At 38.4% G+C, this 19,385-nt stretch overlaps 1 protein-coding gene across 1 annotated transcript in view; it reads left to right on the top strand.

Annotated features, from left to right (window-relative positions):
* The window catches only part of LOC149280159 (sushi repeat-containing protein SRPX-like), a 49,277-nt gene extending 30,538 nt beyond the window's left edge, over nucleotides 1-18,739 (top strand). The window contains exons 3-11 of the mRNA XM_089500773.1: nucleotides 2,979-3,044; nucleotides 4,176-4,373; nucleotides 5,262-5,438; nucleotides 8,843-8,969; nucleotides 9,524-9,645; nucleotides 12,411-12,590; nucleotides 14,855-14,988; nucleotides 17,816-17,937; nucleotides 18,559-18,739. Of these exons, the coding sequence (XP_089356899.1) occupies nucleotides 2,979-3,044; nucleotides 4,176-4,373; nucleotides 5,262-5,438; nucleotides 8,843-8,969; nucleotides 9,524-9,645; nucleotides 12,411-12,590; nucleotides 14,855-14,988; nucleotides 17,816-17,937; nucleotides 18,559-18,739 (1,307 nt within the window). The remainder of the gene's footprint in view (nucleotides 1-2,978; nucleotides 3,045-4,175; nucleotides 4,374-5,261; nucleotides 5,439-8,842; nucleotides 8,970-9,523; nucleotides 9,646-12,410; nucleotides 12,591-14,854; nucleotides 14,989-17,815; nucleotides 17,938-18,558) is intronic.
* Nucleotides 18,740-19,385: the final 646 nt, after the last annotated feature.

Below are 19,385 nucleotides of genomic sequence, written 5' to 3'. Positions count from 1 at the left end.
CACTGTGGGTGCTATGTGCAATCAAGGTCCTGGTGCAAATCCTGTGGGTGTGGTCTGGGTGTTAGGTTAGTACTCTGTCTGTAATCTGGATGCTGGGGCAAGTACTTATTAAATATTATATAGTTAAATTAGATTTGGTTTCATATTTGACAGAGGTTGATGGAAATAAAGAATTGTTAATTTATAAATGTTTTAGAAATATTTGTGTGTATGTATGTATGTGTATATATATGTATATATACAGAGTTTTATAACCCCAGCCAATATGATTGCTGGATACAATGTTATAACCATATGTGTTTCCCATGAATGTTTAACTTCTCTCATTAACATCTACCTCTACTGCTAGGAGGCACTTATCCTAAAACATTTATGAGGTTCAACAAAATTGCTTACTAGAAGTACTTCTACTGACAGAGCTCGCTAGATGTCATATAGTTTTCTTGTCTCCCAGGTAACATTCAGGCTCTGAATATTTCCTTGTAGCTTTTTGTTACTAATGAGTTAAAACAGCCTAGTATTTCCGACCATCGAGATTGTAGACTTGCCAAAATGGCCCTCTATAGTTTTTTGAACACCTCAATAATCCTAACTGCAACTAGATTAGGTCTCTCTGTGTGTTGCCCTTTCTTATCAATTTATTTGATAAGAAAGGAAGAAAGGTATTCAGGGATATTCTGTACTAATTAATGCATCAGAAGAATTCTGTCAAGAATTTGTGTATGCGATTTTAGACATTCATACTGTCATTTAATAAGTAATGTGTTTAATACCCTAATGAATAAGTAATTGTGTGATATCTAAATTATAGATCAAGTGGGGATTGTGTAGCTAAATAAGATAGAGTTGGAACAAATCTTTAAAGATGTTTCTATACAGTATGTAAAAGATCAGAAGCCCCTTCTAATTGGGGATGTTTATAAGATGAATCCTGTAGGACATGGTGGTCCTTGTTTTCTGTTCTACAGTGAAAATAGAAAAGGCATACTTTCTCATTTGCTTGTAGCTGTAAATGTTTTAGTATAGATATTTGATTAGACAGAATTACTTCTGCACCAGGTTTTCTATAGTCTTGCGTGCCGACATTATTTGTCCAAGATCTGACTCTGATGAACCCCTGGGTGCGATTCTCCATTTCACAGGAATCTTCACAGATGGTCGCAAAGGCCCATTACAGAGTAGGGCTGGCAATTTTCAGGTATGACAGAAATGATTCAACCAGGATGCAAAACATGCCTAAATTTACAGTACACATCTTGGTGGATATATTTGGAATCACAAAGTACAAAATCAGAGCTTCTAGCAGTGACCAAAATATTGAGAGAGTCCCAGGAGACCATCCCTTGCCCCTCGTGCCAGTTCTTCCCTGGCCCTTCTTCAGAAATAGTGGAGGGTGAACTCAAAAGAGAAGAAAGAAAAAGAGTTCAATAAGGAAGGGGAAGTAGTAAACAGTTTCAAGAGAAATTCAATCTGAGGAAAAAAATACAGTGATTACAACTGGTCAATACTTTTGCATTGTCTGGGATAACCATTTTACTTTTGTTTAGAAAAATTACATATAATCTCTAAATGATTTATGAAGGATTATCCCTTCACAGTGATCCATTGTAACCCATTTTAAAGCTTGTCTTAGAAAAAGGAGCATTTTTTTGTAAAGTTGATAGCAATCTTCATCCTATTTTTGAAATCCCAAGGAGGAAAACACTATTGTCATTTTTGAAACTCTGTTCTTTTCACATCTAATCTGTAATCAGTGCCCTTTCATTTCCTCTTTTGAAATTCTCCAGACACTGTAATTGTGCGGTCAGTGTGCTCTTTTTATGGTAGACCAAATGGGTTAAATGCTGTCTGTTTTTTTTTTTTCTTCAAATGGTTTGGGTCAGGGATCTATCCTATTTACTTTTTTATATTATACACAGTATATATAAAATTATTATCTTTTGTGAAAAAGGCTGCTAGTTTAGGGGCAGATTGACAACCTCCACTATATTAAAGAAATCAAATGTCTGCTGACCACATACCACATATGTAGATGGCACCTAAGATTAAGTCAATGAATTCACATTAAGGTCCTGAAAGCTTTATTGGCGTTATTTTTTTTTCTATAGTGGCCCAATAAAAGGCTTCAACATCGACCAAAGGCCACCTTTTCTGTTGGGCTAATATAGCAATATTGATTTTTTGTGTTTAGAGGGAAACTTCTAAACTTGTTGTGACAAAGGAACATCTCAGTGCTTCTGATGTAAAGTTTGAGGAGTGATGTTATGACCACAACAACCAATGTAATGGTCCACTCAGCATGGATAGTCCATTGGTTGCTATAGTAATATTATCAGTTTTGAAACTTCATACTTTTTATGTCCCCTATGTTCTGTGAAATAATCTGTTACACTGTCGAATGAAATCCTGATGATAGGAAGAAGTATGAGTACACGCTGTTCCAATGTCAACGCTTGAAATAACAATGACTGATTTTTGCTTTGTTGCATACATGCTTACTGCATACATTTTATTTAAACACCAACTACTACAAATAATTTTGCTTACTAAGCTAAATTAAAACTGACCAATTGCGCTGAAGGAAAGCTATCCATGAAACCTATTTACCATCAACGTGCCCATTTATGTCATGTTTAAGCCACACATTTCATTTAAGTATTTGGAAATTGATTAATAAATAAGTCATACAAGTACGTTGGTTTATTACCACCTCCCTAGTTAGGTGCAGGCGGTAAGAGTCAGATGTGAATTTCTGCTTATATATCCCAGTTTCTTTATAAAAAAAAAAAAAGGTTGAGATTAACAATAGTGCTGCACACCTCTGACCATACTTTCTCATGACATAAAGCACTTTCTATAGCGGATGTTTTCCTAATTAATATCATTTGCATTCCCTCTGCCAACACAGCATTTATTTATTTATTTTCTGTTTTATTTGCTATTTTTTGCACTTTTTTTTGTTTTGTTCTTCGTTGTAGGATCTGGATATTCACCGTTAGAAGATGATGAGGATATATATACGCGCAGTAGATATGCCAGCAGAGGTGATTGCTTTGCTTTATCTGCATGCTGTGATTTTCAGTTTTTAACAGCTGTTACTACTTACTGCTTAACTAAAACTTGCTTATAAACTGCACAGTATTCCGGAACATCAACAAATACATGATTAAATAATAAGTCAATCATTTTTATGCCTCGTGGTCATACGATTTGATGATATAATGGACTTCAGGTAAATCCTGTGTGATTTTAGTATAATCTTTATTTACACCAGAGAAAAGCCCAGCAGGATGTTACAATTTCAATACAGAAGCAATATATCCTCTTTCTATCCTCTGCAAACTCTGCCCCTCCAGCTGTTGCAGGAGCATGTGTCCAAAAATGCTAAGGGGATGGCAGAGGAGTATGGGAGATGTAGTCCTGCAACAGGAGGCCTGCAGTTTGGAGACTCCTGCTCTACAACATTGGTTCCTTACTAGTTGAGAACCTTGAGTCCTGATGATCGATTCCTGAGGTGTCCATAAGCATACTTCTAAATACTACATTTAATATATGCCTTTATCTGTTGCATCTTCATTTTCATATTTCGAAAGTTTTAGGATTGTTGCTCTGTGACCTTCTTCAGATTCTGTCGATCATCTGCAAAGACATGTGGTTGAAAAAAGAATTGTGAAAAAGTATGGTTCTTGGACTTGAGTATGGTCTTACCAATATTCAAGCTATGGGAGTCGCACTGCCTCTTGCAGGAGTTAAGAAATAAACAAGAAATAAAAAGCATGACTAAACAAGCAATGGATTCTCATATTTTGAAAGTATTTATTAAAATTATAAGTAAAATGGGTTTAAAAAATTAGTAAATTAGCATAAGTAAATGACTATTATAATTTTTGTGGTGTGTTAGTAAAAACATATTTTTCATTAATTGTCTTATTGAACTTAGGAATTCTCAAAATGTTTTCATCCTTTTTTATGCTCATTTAATAAAATGAGGTAACTTTGTAGAGCTATTCTTTCATAGATATTTAATTCAGGGCGTAATTGTTTTCAATGAGTTATTATTTTTGCGGGGAGCAGCAGAATGCAAATTCCATGGAATAAGCTTTTTTCTTTAAGGTGAATTTACTTTGACAATGTTCCCTTGTATGTTTTTCTTTTTTACTTTATCTCAATGCCAGACTCCCCCACTCCATGGTGCTCTTCCATCAAGGTAAAGAACGGCCATGCTTCCTGCAGTAGTCCTTCAGGCTACTACTACAAAAATGCCAAAGGGACGAGGTGCAACATTTATTGCCAGAAAGGCTTTGAGCTTCATGGGGCATCTCAGGTTATTTGCCAGACAGACAAACGCTGGTCTGGAAAATTTGCTTGTAAACGTAAGTATTTTATTTATTTTTAGGATGACAGTATATTTTACAGTTTTATACATGGATACAAGTATATACAGACAACATAAACCACAGAAGGGTACAGATGAGCCCCCTGCCGGCGACCAATAGAGTCGCTCGTACAGACTTTTAAAATCCTGGTGCCGCAACTTGGCCAGGGCCTGGCAACTTGGCCAGGGGAGACCACTGGTCACTTTTACTGCAGTATTACTGCACATTTACTGCAGTTTTATCGCATTTGTACTTCACTGTACTGCACATTTACTGCAGTTATTTTTGTACGGAAGCACAAATGCAATAAAGCTGCAGTACATTGAAGTACAACTGTAGGTTTGCAATATAAAAAAAAAGTGCAGTAAATGTGCAGTAATACTGCAGTAAAAGTGCAGTATTGCAGTTTTTTCATGTCCAAAAAACGGCAGTATTACTTCAGAAAAACTGCAGTAATTTTTTTGTAAGGGAGGGGTTAACGGGAGCGTAAATCCGTAGGTTCGTCATCAGGAGTTAAAGGGCCGTGCAAATGACTTTATTGGTCGCCGGCAGGGGCCTCCTGTAGCAGTACTGCGACTCATCAAACTGCAATACATTAGTAATATGAGCCCCACATAACAGGAAACACTAGTAATTGTAAAGAATGGCTAAGGTGTTTGTTGTTTATTTCTGTGATTGTGCATACAGTATTAGAAAACTTAATTTTTCGATAATGAAAATATACACAACTGGGGGGAAAAAGTCTTTCCACTGATGTTGTTGCTAGAAGATCCAGGTGTACTTGTAAAACAGCGACATGCCTTGCTTTAGGGATCTTCTGTTGAGCAATGGTGTGAAACCCATTTAAAGGAAAATTGGTAAACAAATAAATGTTTTCTTTTGCAGAAAAACGATGTCCTACTCTGACCATGCCAGTAAATGGGGGATTCAAATGTTTAGATGGTGCTTACTTTAACTCCCGCTGTGAATACTACTGCTCTCCAGGCTATCAGCTGAAAGGAGAGAGAGTTGTGACGTGTATGGATAACAAGGCATGGAGTGGAAAACCAGCCACTTGCATAGGTAAGTTCTTTATATTAACAAAAGTTGGTTTTATGATCTGTCAACCTTACAGAGGTTGCTCCACTGTCTTGTGACATGGAGACTTCGGTGGTGTGTTACTCTCAGTAGTTGAAGCTACTGATTAAAGCCATCAGGAACAGCACCAGTTCTACATGTAAAAGGAAGTGAAATCTAGGAACTAAAACATAACAGCCAAAAATTGTGAGAAACTGTATAAATTTGCTGTTATACAGGCTGTACACTCACGACTTTACATTGTAGCAGAGTGTCATTCCTTCAGTGATGTCACATGAAAAGATATAATAAAATATTTACAAACATGTGAGGGGTGAAGATACTGAATGTAAAAGTTGCACTTTTATCACATGTCGTACACAACAGCATTTGTGTGCAAATTGGCTAGTCTTTCTGTATTACTCCTCTTTTAAGCGCTCACATGGGCCCATGGACACAGTGGGATTCATCATGGGATAAAGCATTCGTTAACAGTTTATTATACTTTTTGTGCCCTATTGAATAAATTTCCAATGGATATGCTATTTCCTCTAAGTCAGTCTTGGATAGTGTGTAGGCATTCTTGTGCTAAGTGAATTAAAGTGAATTAGTATTTGAAGTGCTTACGGACAGAATGTTTTCGTGGAACATTTTAGTGTTAACAGTTGTAAAACATTACGTTTTCAGACCACACACATTCTTGGTCTTATTGTGAAATCGTTGTCAGTGGAAACAACTGTAGTTCTTGCTATAAATAACAATTTTTAAACATAATGCATAATGCATATGGTGCTTCACAGAAAATATCATGTATGACTCCTGCTTTATTTTTCTGCTATTAAATGCATTTCCAACATAATTTTTCATATTGTAAATGCCATAGCGTGCAAGTACATGTTGGTGCAGCCAACATAAAAATATTTTTTGTCTCTTGTGCCTTAAGAAGAGAAAAGTAGAACTTGTTTTTTTTTTATTCATTATCATAACAATAATGATATACTATAGCAGACATCATAGAGGTAAATCTCAACAGAACACAATAAACCTCTAACAAGCTTACAGTGTCCCATCTGTTGTCTGAGTTTAGTCCCAAATAGAGAGAGCCCAGTCTATAAAAAATACACTGTGGGTAGATGATGGCTGAAACTGACCCATACTTCATCATAAATTTAAATGCACATTTTGGGTGTCATTCTCGCTGAGGGTCATGTGAGTTGTAATCTACAAAAGCTCATCTGCATGTTTCACATTAAAAAAAATATATATATTTAAAAAAAAAATACTTTTCTTAAACAGAACCTGAAATTAATTTTGATTTGATGATGCTGGCATTTCTACACTGTCAGTTTTCTATTGATATTCATACTTTCAGATTGATAGGACATTTTTAGACCTGGACAATTTTTTTCTGAATTTTCCTCCCAAAACTGTAGTCTGTTTAAGAACCACTAGATGGGGTGAGATGCACTCTTATGGTAGACTACACTTTTGAAGTAAAAGACTCAGATATTTTGGTTTTATCTTAAATATTTTTAAATGATTTCAGAAAAAAGCAACCAAAAACAAAATATGTAAATGTTACTCCTGTTGTTTTGTGTTGTGCAGCATCCAACAGCTGCCATCTTGCTGCCACCTGTTGTCAGGGGTGAGTTTAGGGGTGTGCAACCCCAGAGAAAGGGTTCAAAACAGAAATGGGAGAGGTAATGAGAAAAGGCAGCATCAAAGAGAAGGGGAGAGATAAAGAGAACGAGGTGGAACATGAGGAGAGATAAACAGAAAGGGGAGAAAAGATAAATATACAGGGTGAGACAGGTTAAAAAGGTGAAGTAAAGGGAAAGAGGAGGATAAATAGAGAGAAAGTGACAGCAAGCAATAGAGAAAGAAAACACAGAGAGATAAAAAAATAAATGAGATAGATAGAAATGATAGGGGAGCAATAAAGAGAAAGAGGAGAGCTAGAGAAGAAAACAGGGAGATATAAACAGAAGGATGAAGAGAGATAAAGAGAAAGGGAAGGAAGAAAGAGAAGCAGAGACAAAGGGGGTAATGAGAAGGAGGAGAGGTGGACAGAAAGAGGGGTGATGAGAAAGAGGAGGGGTGATGAGAAAGAGGAGCGATAATGAGTTAGGGGAGAAACTATGAGAAAGGGGATTGTTTGTGTTTTGAAAGTGTATATTAGGGCAAGTATGTCTAAGTGCAGGCAATCCATTGGATGCAATCTTGGTACTAGGCCAAGTCCTAGGGCATGCATTTCATCTATACCTTTAATGCTGGGTTTGATCTGAAGTTTCAGCCGCTCTATACCTGTGATGCTTTGTTTGCATGTGTTATTTATTTACGCTGTACCTGGAAATCCTATTCAGTTAACCTAGACCTGCAATGCTGTGTTTCCTTGTGTTGTTTATTTGATCTATACCTGAACTACACAGAGGGAGGAAAAGACAGGTGTAGATTGTAAATAAGGGGGCAAAGGGACTCTGGGGATGATATAGGTGGTCCGCAAATGATGCTGGGACACCTACAACCTGTATGTTGTCAATTTCAGCTTTAAACTGTTATTTGTGATAATCTTGCACAGGAATTATGCACCTATAATTGTAGAGGTACATGGCAATTAAAAACCACAACTGACTACCTGGGGTGGTAGACACACGGCCTTTTTCTGTGTTTCCCAATTGTTCAGGGGGAAGAATATGGCGGGGAGCCCAGAATGGGCTAACTGGGAACCAGTAGATGGTACCAAGGGCACTTCCCCTCTTGCTAAGTTAGGGGAGTTAAAAAAAGGACAGTGCTAACATTCTTTTTGGTCCCTCTCTAGTCAGCAGCTAAGTGAACCCATGAATGAGCAAAGGTGGGGACATGGTTTTGTTACAATACCAAAAGGGAAGGCTCATAAGTCATAAGTTCTAGATCTCATGTGGTGGGGGGTTTTGTTGTACAATTTTTTTTGTACATTTGTAAATCTTTAATAAAACTTACTCTGAAGCAAACAATGCAACTTGGATCAGAAAGTATTTCAGTAGATAGGAGTTATGGAACACAATTTGCATAAAAGGCCCTGGCTATGACTTTGGAAGGGACTGTATTCAGTATGGATATGCATCTTGATATGATTTTTCTTCTTCTATAAGGGTAATGTCTGACATTCCACCAGCTCCCCTACAAAAAGAACTAAGGCTCATCAAAAATCCCAGACCAGAGATTTGATATGTTTTGTTCTAGTGCTTAATCCCTGTCCCTTGGGATGATATATACTTCAAGATGCCAGGAAATACTTTAAATAAGAAATAATGTAAAACGTTTGAAAACTGTTTTTTAATATTGATATCAAATACAAAACCATACATTTTATTGGGAATTATAGAATCATTTCATTTGTTATATATTTCATGCATTTTGTTATTTTGTAGATGTGGAGCCTCCTAGGATTCAGTGTCCTAGTGTAAAGGAGAAAGTAGCGGAACCAAACAAACTGACTGCAAGAGTTTTTTGGGATACCCCTGAGGGACGGGATACAGCGGATGGCATTTTAACTGAGTAAGTGAAATTTATTTATAATAAAACCTAACATATCCAGATCACCAGTGTCTGAAGCCTCTAAGCCATTATACGTGAATCACACTACAGAAATGATGCATTACCTAAATTGCGATTGTTTTAAAATGGCATCAAATTGTGAGCCTGTATTTAGTGATTGTTTACAGGGTGTAATTATTAGCAAATCTAAAGGAATGCAAGGAAAACAAAAAGTAATTTCATGTTCCCTTCTGGTTACAAAGAGTGCTGACATTGTGCCATTTTTGGAATCTGATTTGATTTTAGAGTCAAAATACGCTGGATCAAGTATTCAGCAATGTGTTTTTACCACAACATAAAAATGAGACCTTTTTGCAGAGCAATTTTAACATTTTAATTTAATTTTCATTTTAGTTCATCATCAACTTCACTCTTGTGTGAAACTTTACATTACTAAACTACGCCTTCAACCCCTCCAATATGGAGCTCTTTTGTTATCAAATTATCAATGTGATTTAATTTCATGTTACATTATCGGGAAAAAATTGCATGTTACCTTTTCTTGCATTTTTCAGTGTGACCCTTAAAGGACTACCATCAGGATCTGACTTCCCAGAAGGGGACCACAAAATTCAGTATACAGTATTTGACAGAGCAGGAAATAAAGCGTCCTGCAAGTTTAATGTGAAAGTCAGAGGTATGTAGATACATAAAAAATGCCAGAGAGCCATATTGTTGTATTTTCCTAAAGAATAACCAGAGTTACAAGCAGGAAAAGTTTTTATTATTAGTTTCTAAATATGACCTAGCTCCTTCAGTGACATCAGTTTATTGCTCAGTTTATGAGTAACTGATTTATTTTGTGGGATTGATGTGTATATTACCTCCATATTTTGGGGCCCAGAAATTTTGGGGCCCAGTACAAACCTAAAGACAGGGCCCCTTGCTTTGTCCCACCCCATGCTTCCCCAACTGCCCTGACACACACTCCTCCAACTTCCCCGCCTCATGCGCACAATAGGGCCACAGGCCTTAAAACTCGCAATAAGGTCATCAGGCGCCAACGTCTAGAAAGGGACCACCAGGCCCCAATCCTTGGAAAGAGGGCTCAAGGCCCCAAAGTCCTGAAACGGGCCACTAGGATTATGATTGTAACCTCATTATGGCAGCCCTAGTAACCAGCATTAACTTTCTTGACTAGTGCAGCAAGGACTCTGTTGAATTCATATCCTGACCCCCACTGACTCTAAGTTTTACCAACATAACCCTGACTGGTGCCCAAGCAGGGGAGGGCTGGCAGCCTAAGGCCTGGGGGGCAAGTCTAGTCAAGTGGCCCGTTGCGCCACCGAATCAGCACACCATCCATGCCCATCTTTTCCTGATTTTCTAACGCATATTGATGTAATGTGATGGGACTGGGAGTAAAAAAAAATTATGTTTAAAACATAAAAAAACGGCCAATCTTTGTAACAAAATAAAATTTAAATATGGAAAAATTGGACCCTAGGCATTTCCTTGGGCCCCTGCCTGTAATTATCCCCAGAGTCCCTTTGTCCCTCATTCACTAAGCCACACATCTGTTTTACTTACTCCCTGTAGTTCAGGTATAGATCAAATAAACAACACATTTAAACAGCACGTGCATGTATAGATCAACTGAATAAGAAATACAAACCCTGTATTTGCAGGTATACATTAATAATGTATGGAAACATAGCATAGCAGAATAACACACAAACCCAGCTTTGCAGGTACAGATCAACTGGAAATCACATAACAACTAAGCATTAAAGGTATAGATAAAACCCCCTAAATTACAGGCATAGATCACAGGATGCACACCCCCAAAGCCAGCCCTGGTGTCCACACTGCCCACATAGAACCCGACCAGCACCAAGATAACATTAACAAATTACAGTCCAGAGTGAGCAACTTTGTCCCCAAACAGCCCAGCGTTAGCCAATTTTGTCCCCAAACAGCCCGCCCTGACACCAGTACAAGCTCTGCCACACAGACACCCAAACACACACACACCATGACAGGCCCTGCCACACAGACAGCCAAACACACAGACACCAGGACAGGCTCTGCCACATCAACACCCAAACACACACACACACACACCAGGACAGGCTCTACCACACCGATATCCAAACACACACACAAACCAGACAGGCTCTGCCACACCTACACTTTCCACACTGGTTTGCTGTTTGTTTTTCCCGTTGTGTATTGATGCCCCAGCCAGCCCCCCACCCTTTGTTTTTAATGTATTTCCTCCCACACCCTTGTGTATTGCCCCATGTGGATTTGTGCCCCCCAGCCAGCCCCCTTTGTTCATTATGCCCCAACACCCTTGTGTATTGATTTATGTGATGTCCCCAGCCAGCCCCCCTCCCTTTGCATTGTTAATGATTGACCGATGTATATTAAACCCAGCCACCCACCCCCCACCTTTGTGTATTGATTTATGTGGTGCCAAAACCACCCTGTTGTGTACTTATACCCCCTAGCCAACCCCATTTTGCATTTAATTGTTGTCCCAATGCAGCCCCCACTTTTAATATGGCTCCCCTTCCGCCTATTACCCCAACAATTTTTTTTATTTTTTCAAAACTTACGTTTTTGCTGCCATCCTTCACTGCTGCTGTCCTCCAACGTGCTCCTCTAGCTGTCACGAGGAGCTGTTCCGTGTGACTCCGCCCCCTTGACGATGTGACGTGGCGCTCAAGGGGGCGGAGTCACACGGAACAGGACGCTGGCCGCTTAATGATTTTAAAGCGGCCAGCGTGTCTTACGGCCGCTTTAAGAGTCACAGCCACATCGGCTGCAATGGCATCTCGGTGTGCCGGCCATTTCGGCCGGCCCATCGCGGATGCTGCGGGCATTAAAGACGGCTCTGGCGTGGCCACTTAAATGGGCGGCCGCACGGCCGTTTAATGTAGATTCAGGGCGGCCTGGGGGGCAATTGTCCCCCGGCCCAGCCCGCCCCTGTGCCCAAGCCCTACTACCCTAATAAGAAGAGTAAAGGTTGATGATTCTAGATCTCAGGCTGGCATATACTGGCAAGAATACAGGGCCTGCTGTAATGTGGGGCCTGGGGTGGCTACCTTGTTTTTCACTAAAAAAGAGACAGCCTTCCTGCGTTACAAATCTCTTTTTTTTTTTTTACAATGAATGTAACTTAGATACCTCAATTTATTAAGTATTAACCAATATTTAAGTAACATGTAGTATAAATGAAGTGCTATGAATGCATTTTTGTAATGTTGTATGGTTTTCATGACTGTAGTGATACTGATTACTCCTAGAAACCTGACAAAACCCACATTTATTACCAATACCAATCAGAGAGTAGTGAAAATATTTATAAACTACCAATGTCGTTTTAACTCACAATCTAATATGAAATGCAATTTACAATGTTTTTTAGTTTTTTGTCATGTTTGTGTTTCTACCAAGTTAGGCGCTGTGCAAAACTGAATGCTCCAGAAAATGGATACATCAAGTGTTCAGGAGCTGGAGATAATTATGGGGCGACTTGTGACTATTTTTGTGTTGGTGGGTATGAGCTGCAAGGAAGCCCAGCCCGCGTCTGCCAATTCAATTTAGAATGGTCAGGATCTGACCCAACCTGTTCCTGTAAGTATTTTGCTGTGTTTTCAGATTTGAGCTTGTGACTCTTAATACAACTTCGTTATGTAAATTATGTATGGATTAGCTGCATTTTCTGCAAACATCTGCAGTTATGGTTACAGACGTCTTTGACAATACGTTCTTAATTAGTTAACAGAAATCACAAATTTGGTGATTTTTCATGGTTAACATTTTAGGGCTCACAGATACAGTACGGTTAAAGGATTAATATGTATGGACGGGAGTTTTGAAGGATCTTTACCTTCACAAATTCCAAGTAGGTATTTTTGGGAAAAAAAGTTGTAACTCTTGAACATTGACATCCTGTTTTCTGAGATAAGGTAAATTATATATATATAATGTCAGAAATGTTGCGATAAAGTTTTTTCTAAGAGATAATGCATATCATAAGTCCAAAACAGTAATCAATGGTAAGACATATCACAAATAGAATGTTTGAGTAAACATTGAATGGAATAGCAAATATGCAAGATAACCTGTGCTGTCAATACAGGTAGGCATCAAAGAGGCAGGGAAGTGGCAATCTCTTCTCTCAAAACCCTACTGACTATATAAACTTGTAAAAAAAAGTAAGCAATGTCTTGTGCATCCAAGGCATGTTAAATACTCATGTGACAGTGATGTCCTTACCACTTACATAAGTGTGTTTCTCAACAGACGGCTTGGCATCATGAGCCGGCTCAGATCAGCATAATGAAATATTATATGTTGTCTTCTTCCCACTTCCATAAAGTCCTGGACCGTGATGTTATGGGATGTCCAGTTATACCAAAAATGTAAAACATCGTAATAAATGTTTTTCATTTAGATACATCTTGGTCTTCAAGAAAGTCAGGAACTTATCTTAGATTCCAATTATAGAATGCTAACATGCCTGGCATCTACTGCTTTGTGCACATCTTCATTGTGGATAATATTAAATTAACACACATTGACAAATATTTTCCTCCAGCACAAAAAAAAAACCAGAATCAGTTCAGCTGATAACAGCAGCATCTAATAATTACTGTTTCCAAATATCCCCTTTGGTTTTCCCATTACATGCTGATATTTCATTACTGTATATGTTCGGATCTGATGTATCTGATTTCTGACTTGTTAAAGGAACTGTGAAATCTTCTAAAATATAATAGCGTTTCCCTGCAGCTGTCGGCAAGAGCAGTCATGCAAAATCCCCTGCCAGCTACCAAGATTAGCAGCTACAACTATTGACTCAATCAGTTGCCATTCTTCTGATTTCTTTAGGTCTTAATGTAAGGCATGTAATGCTTTATGTTCCCTTGCTACTTCTCAGAATGTATATATTAAAGGATAGCTCTTCTTTAATCACAGAAAAGCAGGAAAATACACTTTTTCAACACTGAAGGGCAATTATATTCCAGTATGTGAAAAAAGGTACATCTCCAATCAGCTCTGTTTGAATCACTGTATATAATATTCACCTTCATTTTAACACAATATATTTAAAATTATTCTGGGAGGAATTTTAGACTAAAATGATTGAACATGTTATAGAATGTAATTATATAAATGTTGCGTGCATGGGTTAAAAATAAATTAGACATTTTAATGTCTACACTATCTAATACATGATTCTAAAAATCACAATTCAGTAGTAATGTTAGTAATGCTAATCAGTAGAAGCGACAATTGGGCACAAAGGGCCAGTCTGACATGGACCGGACCACTTGTGGTGGCAAGAATGCATCGGGGTCATGTAACACAATATTACGTGACCCAATATTAAAAGCGAGGCGCCAGCAAAGACCTGCAGCTTAGGTAAGGAGTGAGTGAGCAAGAGGCTAAGGGAGGGAGTATGTATGTTAGAGAAAGACTGTTTATGTGAGTGTGTATATGTGTGTGTTAGCAAGAGTGTGTATGTGTACGTGTGTGTGTTAGCAAGAATGTGTGTGTGTGTGTATCAGATGCAAATCCTGTCCATTGTGTGTCTGTGCTATTGTTTTATTAATATGTAATCCTGTGTATTTTAAGTAGTGCATACCCAAAATGTTTAGGATTGGTCGTATTGGAAAGAATTGTGTCAGCATTAAGCAAATAAAATATTTCCATTATCATCTATATGACATGCAATCCAAGAAGATGCATCTCTCAGACAGGTCACAGGGACTGAATTCCTACTGACTGATGCCCATTACCGGTAGAATAATGAAAACTCTTGACAGTGAATTTTTATATGGGAGAATACTGAAAGTTTGGGTATATTCTATTTTTATCTTTGTATGTTACAGTTATGAATATTAATGTTGCAATGAGGGATGCAGCAGAGTTTCTGGATCAATTTTATGAGAAAAGAAGATTATTAATTATATCAACTCCCACTGCAGCAGATCTTTACTATAGATTACAAGTTGGAATGCTACAGGTATGAACTAAAAAATGTAATTTATCAGAAAATATGGTATCCATTGTTATGCTTACAATACAATGTTTTTTTTTTTAATTCAGTTGGTGTTTCAATGAGGTCACACCATGCTTTATGGAATGACAATGTTATTGTCTTATTACTCGATAAAACGTTCTTACGCAGCTGGAATAATCTGGGATCCATTAGTTAAAGTCTCAATCCACTTTTAGATTGACAGACGGGTAGGTCTGTCTACTAAAGTCTTAGTTGTCATCAGTGGCGGATCTACCGGGGTCACAGGGGTCGCGACTGCGACCGGGCCCCGGCGGCAGGGGGGCCCAAGCCAAGGGGCCACCCGAAATCTTTTTTACATTTTTATTTTTTTTTAAATAAGGCAGGGGCGTCCAACATGCGGCCCGCGGGCCAAATGCGGCCCGCGAGACCTCGAGTTGCGGCCCGAGTAAGATCGGCAGCCAGGGCAACCGATCTTACACGAGCCGCACCTCAAGCCCTGCTACTTACTTGTGGGAGGGTCTTCTGGACAGCACAGAGGAAGCGGAGTTCACGTGACATCCTACTTCCTCTGTGCTTTAGCAGAGAAGGCAGAGGGAGGCCGCGCCCCCTGCTGAGGTCTGTGAGCGGCATCGAGGGAGCTGCAGTGCAGGTAAGGGGGTGGGGAGGGTGTTTGAATGAGTGTGTGTGATTGAGGGAATGAATCTGTGAATTAATGATTATATGAATAAATGAGTGTGTGTGTGTGATAGCATGGATGTGTAAGTGCTGGAACCTAGGCATGATGGGACTGTGATTGCTGTTAGCAATCACACTCCTATCATGCCAAGTCAGCCAGTACATGCTGAAACCTGGCCAGCTGCCCCCCTTGTGTAGTGATGCTGCCAGCAGTATGGGGTCTGCACTTACAGCCACCCTGTACCAGCATGTACTGGCTGACTCAGCATGATAGGAGTGTGATTGCTAACAGCAATCACAGTCCCATAATGCCTAGGTTCCAGCATTTACTGGATGGATGTGTAAGTGCTGGAACCTAGGCATGATGGGACTGTGCTTGCTGTTAGCAATCACACTCCTATCATGCCAAGTCAGCCAGTACATGCTGAAACCTGGCTAGCTGCCCCCCTTGTGTATTGATGCTGCCAGCAGTATGGGGTCTGCACATCACTTACAGCCATCCTGTACCAGCGTGTATTGGCTGACTTGGCATGATAGGAGTGGTATTGCTAACAGCAATCAGAGTCCCATCATGCCTAGGTTCCAGCATTTACTGGATGGATGTGTAAGTGCTGGAACCTAGGCATGATGGGACTGTGACTACTGTTAGCAATCACACTCCTATCATGCCAAGTCAGCCAGTACATGCTGAAACCTAGCTAGCTGCCCCCCTTGTGTAGTGATGCTGCCAGCAGTATGGGGTACCAGCATGTACTGGCTGACTTGGCATGATAGGAGTGTGATTGCTAACAGCAATCACAGCGAGCACAGTCCCATCATGCCTAGGTACCAGCATTTACTGGTTGCCTGGGTATGATAGGAGTGTGATTGCTGTTAGCAATCACACTCCTATCATGCCAAGTCATATTGCTAATTTTGTCCAATTGTGTGTTACCTACTTTTATTAAACATGTGAGTTTTTATTAGTATTTTTAAAGGTGGGGGTCATTTTCGGTTTTGGCTAAGTGAACCCTGAATGTTTTGGTCCAGAATTTTCATTTTAGTTCATCCCTAGAATAAATCTAGGGAATCCTGAATTTGTAGTCGCAAAACTTTCAAGGCCCAGAAATCAGTGAGAGGAAGAGTAAAGGTTTTGTGTCATTTTACTTTATTTTAATCTGCATATTTTATTAAAGGCCATATTTTTTGTCACAGTGAAAAATGAGTGCGGCCCGCGCACGTATACAATTCTGATGAAGTGGCCCACTGCAGAAAAAACTTGGACACCCCTGGATTATGCCCTTTGTACATGCGCCCCTTTTTCTTTGATTTTTTTACAGATATGATTCAATATGTAAATTGAATTTGTTGAATTAGTTGAAAAAAAATTGTTGGGTAAAAATCATGTTTTTTTGGGGGGGTGGGGGGGTGGGGGGGTGAGGGGGCCCTTAACAGATTCTCGCACCCGGGCCCTGAGGCGTCTAGTTACGCCCCTGGTTGTCATTTTAGTTATGGACTGTTCACATAGTCGAGTCGTGTTCTGTGAAGTTTGAAATTTTGTGTATCCCATCCACTTGTTTTGAGTCAGTGAAGTTTTAGTAAAAGTTTATTAAGTGTCCAACCAGTTTTGGGTCAATTGGTCTCCGCTTGGGGAGTAAAAATGGATAATGTTTATTTGGAACCCTTGTACAACACATTTTGATTATTTCTGTTTTACATTACAACTCAACATAAATTACAAAGTTAGTGGAAATTAATAGAGCTGTGATTTGCTTCCGCTAAGCAAAATCAGTTACATTAAACAACTTGATTGCCAACTCAGTGGAAAAAACGGATAGGAATTGACTCAGTAAACTAGGTTTAAGTCCTAATCCAATTCTGTTGAGTTTATTGTTAAAATGAACTTTCCAGTTTCCAAAAATCAGCACTTTATGTTTAATTAAATCATGTCATTTATAGATAATAGTAGCAGTGATGGAAACACTAACCTAAATTTGCTATACCCAAATAGGTCTCCAACATTTGAACCAGTGCCCCAACAGCAAATAATTGAGGATTAAAATTAAATACATTAATACATTAAAACATAAATTAAATACATACATACATAAATGGATATCCTTAGCTGTTGTTATGTTAAAGTAAACATTAATTATCATTTTCTTTCTGCTTATAGCAAGCACAATGTGGCATGGACTTAAGGCATGTGACAATAATTGAATTATTTGGTGTATATCCATCATACATTGGAAGAATAGGGCGCCGACTTCTTCCACCAGCACTAGGACTGCAAATCAGGTACGGACAAAATAGATTTTTAATATTTAATATTTTTATATTTTTTCTCATATGCTTCTAAAACCAGTGGAGGTTGAGTATTTCTGTAGTTTTTATTTTAGACAAGGTCCCTTGAGCAGGTTCTCCACTAGAGTTTAACCGATAAGCTGTTTATAATAGAAATTGGCCTTACTTCTGTAACAACCAAGAAGATGTTACCACTGGTTGGACCACTTTTTAAAAGGTGCACCAAAAGCTATTTTATAGACCTGTTTTTCTCACTGACTTAGCCAAAGGCCTATCTCTTCTCTCACTTCGCACAACATAAATAAGTCATTAGTGGCCCTTGATTATGCATACTATGGTATTATTATTATTTATTAATATAGCTCCATCAAATCACACAACATGTGGGAATAATGTAAAATGTATATGTCTGGGTAAAATAATTTATGTGGGCAGTCTAGTCCGTTTGGAGGTAGCGTTCCCTTTTGACAGGCGCCTTAAAAGATGTAATAGTAAGCAACTACGTAAAATAAGGGCATATTTAATTTTTTTTTTTTGGTAGCTCATCTGCAGCTGTAATGTTAGTTTGTTGCTCCTTTACCATATGTGTACATTTTGTATTATTTTATTATATAGGCTGCTGCTAAGAATCCCTGAAAGCAAGTTTCAGATGGTCGTCTTGGACAAACATGGGGTGGATAAGGAACGATATGCCTTCCCTGTCAACAATGCAGATCTTTTTACGCTCATTGATACCTTCCCTTTAAGAAAAGATGAGATGAAATTTCAAGCTGAAGCAGGTCACACCTGTAACTGATAAGATACATTTCTGACACGAGACGTTATTTCTAAAGAACATTTATGGTGCAGAGTGAGAAAAGTGGGGCAATCGACTTAAATATGCCATTGGTTATTATAAAATATAATGCAATGTTACTATGGTGATTGCATCCCTTTCTACCTTTCACTAGACTTTCTCTTTGTTCATAACTCCCATGGTACCAAAAATGCCATGTGCAATGCTGTCTATATGTCTCATTCATGATGTACAGATTTCTTTATAATATTTTGTATTCTCTCCAATAGAACAGAGAGCATATGTGCATAATAAACGATTTGTACAATTGCCGCTATCTTTTGAAGCTTTATGAACAGATATTATATTAAAAATACTACTACTACTCTACCCTAGATAGCATTATATTCCTTGTAAAATTGGGTATTTTACAAAATAAATTCTTTAATAATAAACTATTTTATGCAGCCTGATATGCTACTGTATAATGCATTGCTGAAGAGGCTATTGTGATATTATTGTTAATAATACATTACTTTATGTGGTTACGCTGAACATTTCTAGCAAATCATTAAAAAACAAAATTGCATTACTTGCCTTTTTTTAACTTGCATATTTAACATTTAATATGTTTTATATATATATTTGATTTCTCTAAAATTAACTA

The sequence above is a fragment of the Sceloporus occidentalis genome, unplaced genomic scaffold (genome assembly GCF_023333645.1).
Source record: "Sceloporus occidentalis isolate IW3139 unplaced genomic scaffold, rSceOcc1.0.p SCAF_159, whole genome shotgun sequence".
Classification (NCBI taxonomy): domain Eukaryota; kingdom Metazoa; phylum Chordata; class Lepidosauria; order Squamata; family Phrynosomatidae; genus Sceloporus; species Sceloporus occidentalis.
Note: the sequence above shows the minus strand (reverse complement) of the source record. Positions and strands in the feature narration are given on the sequence as shown.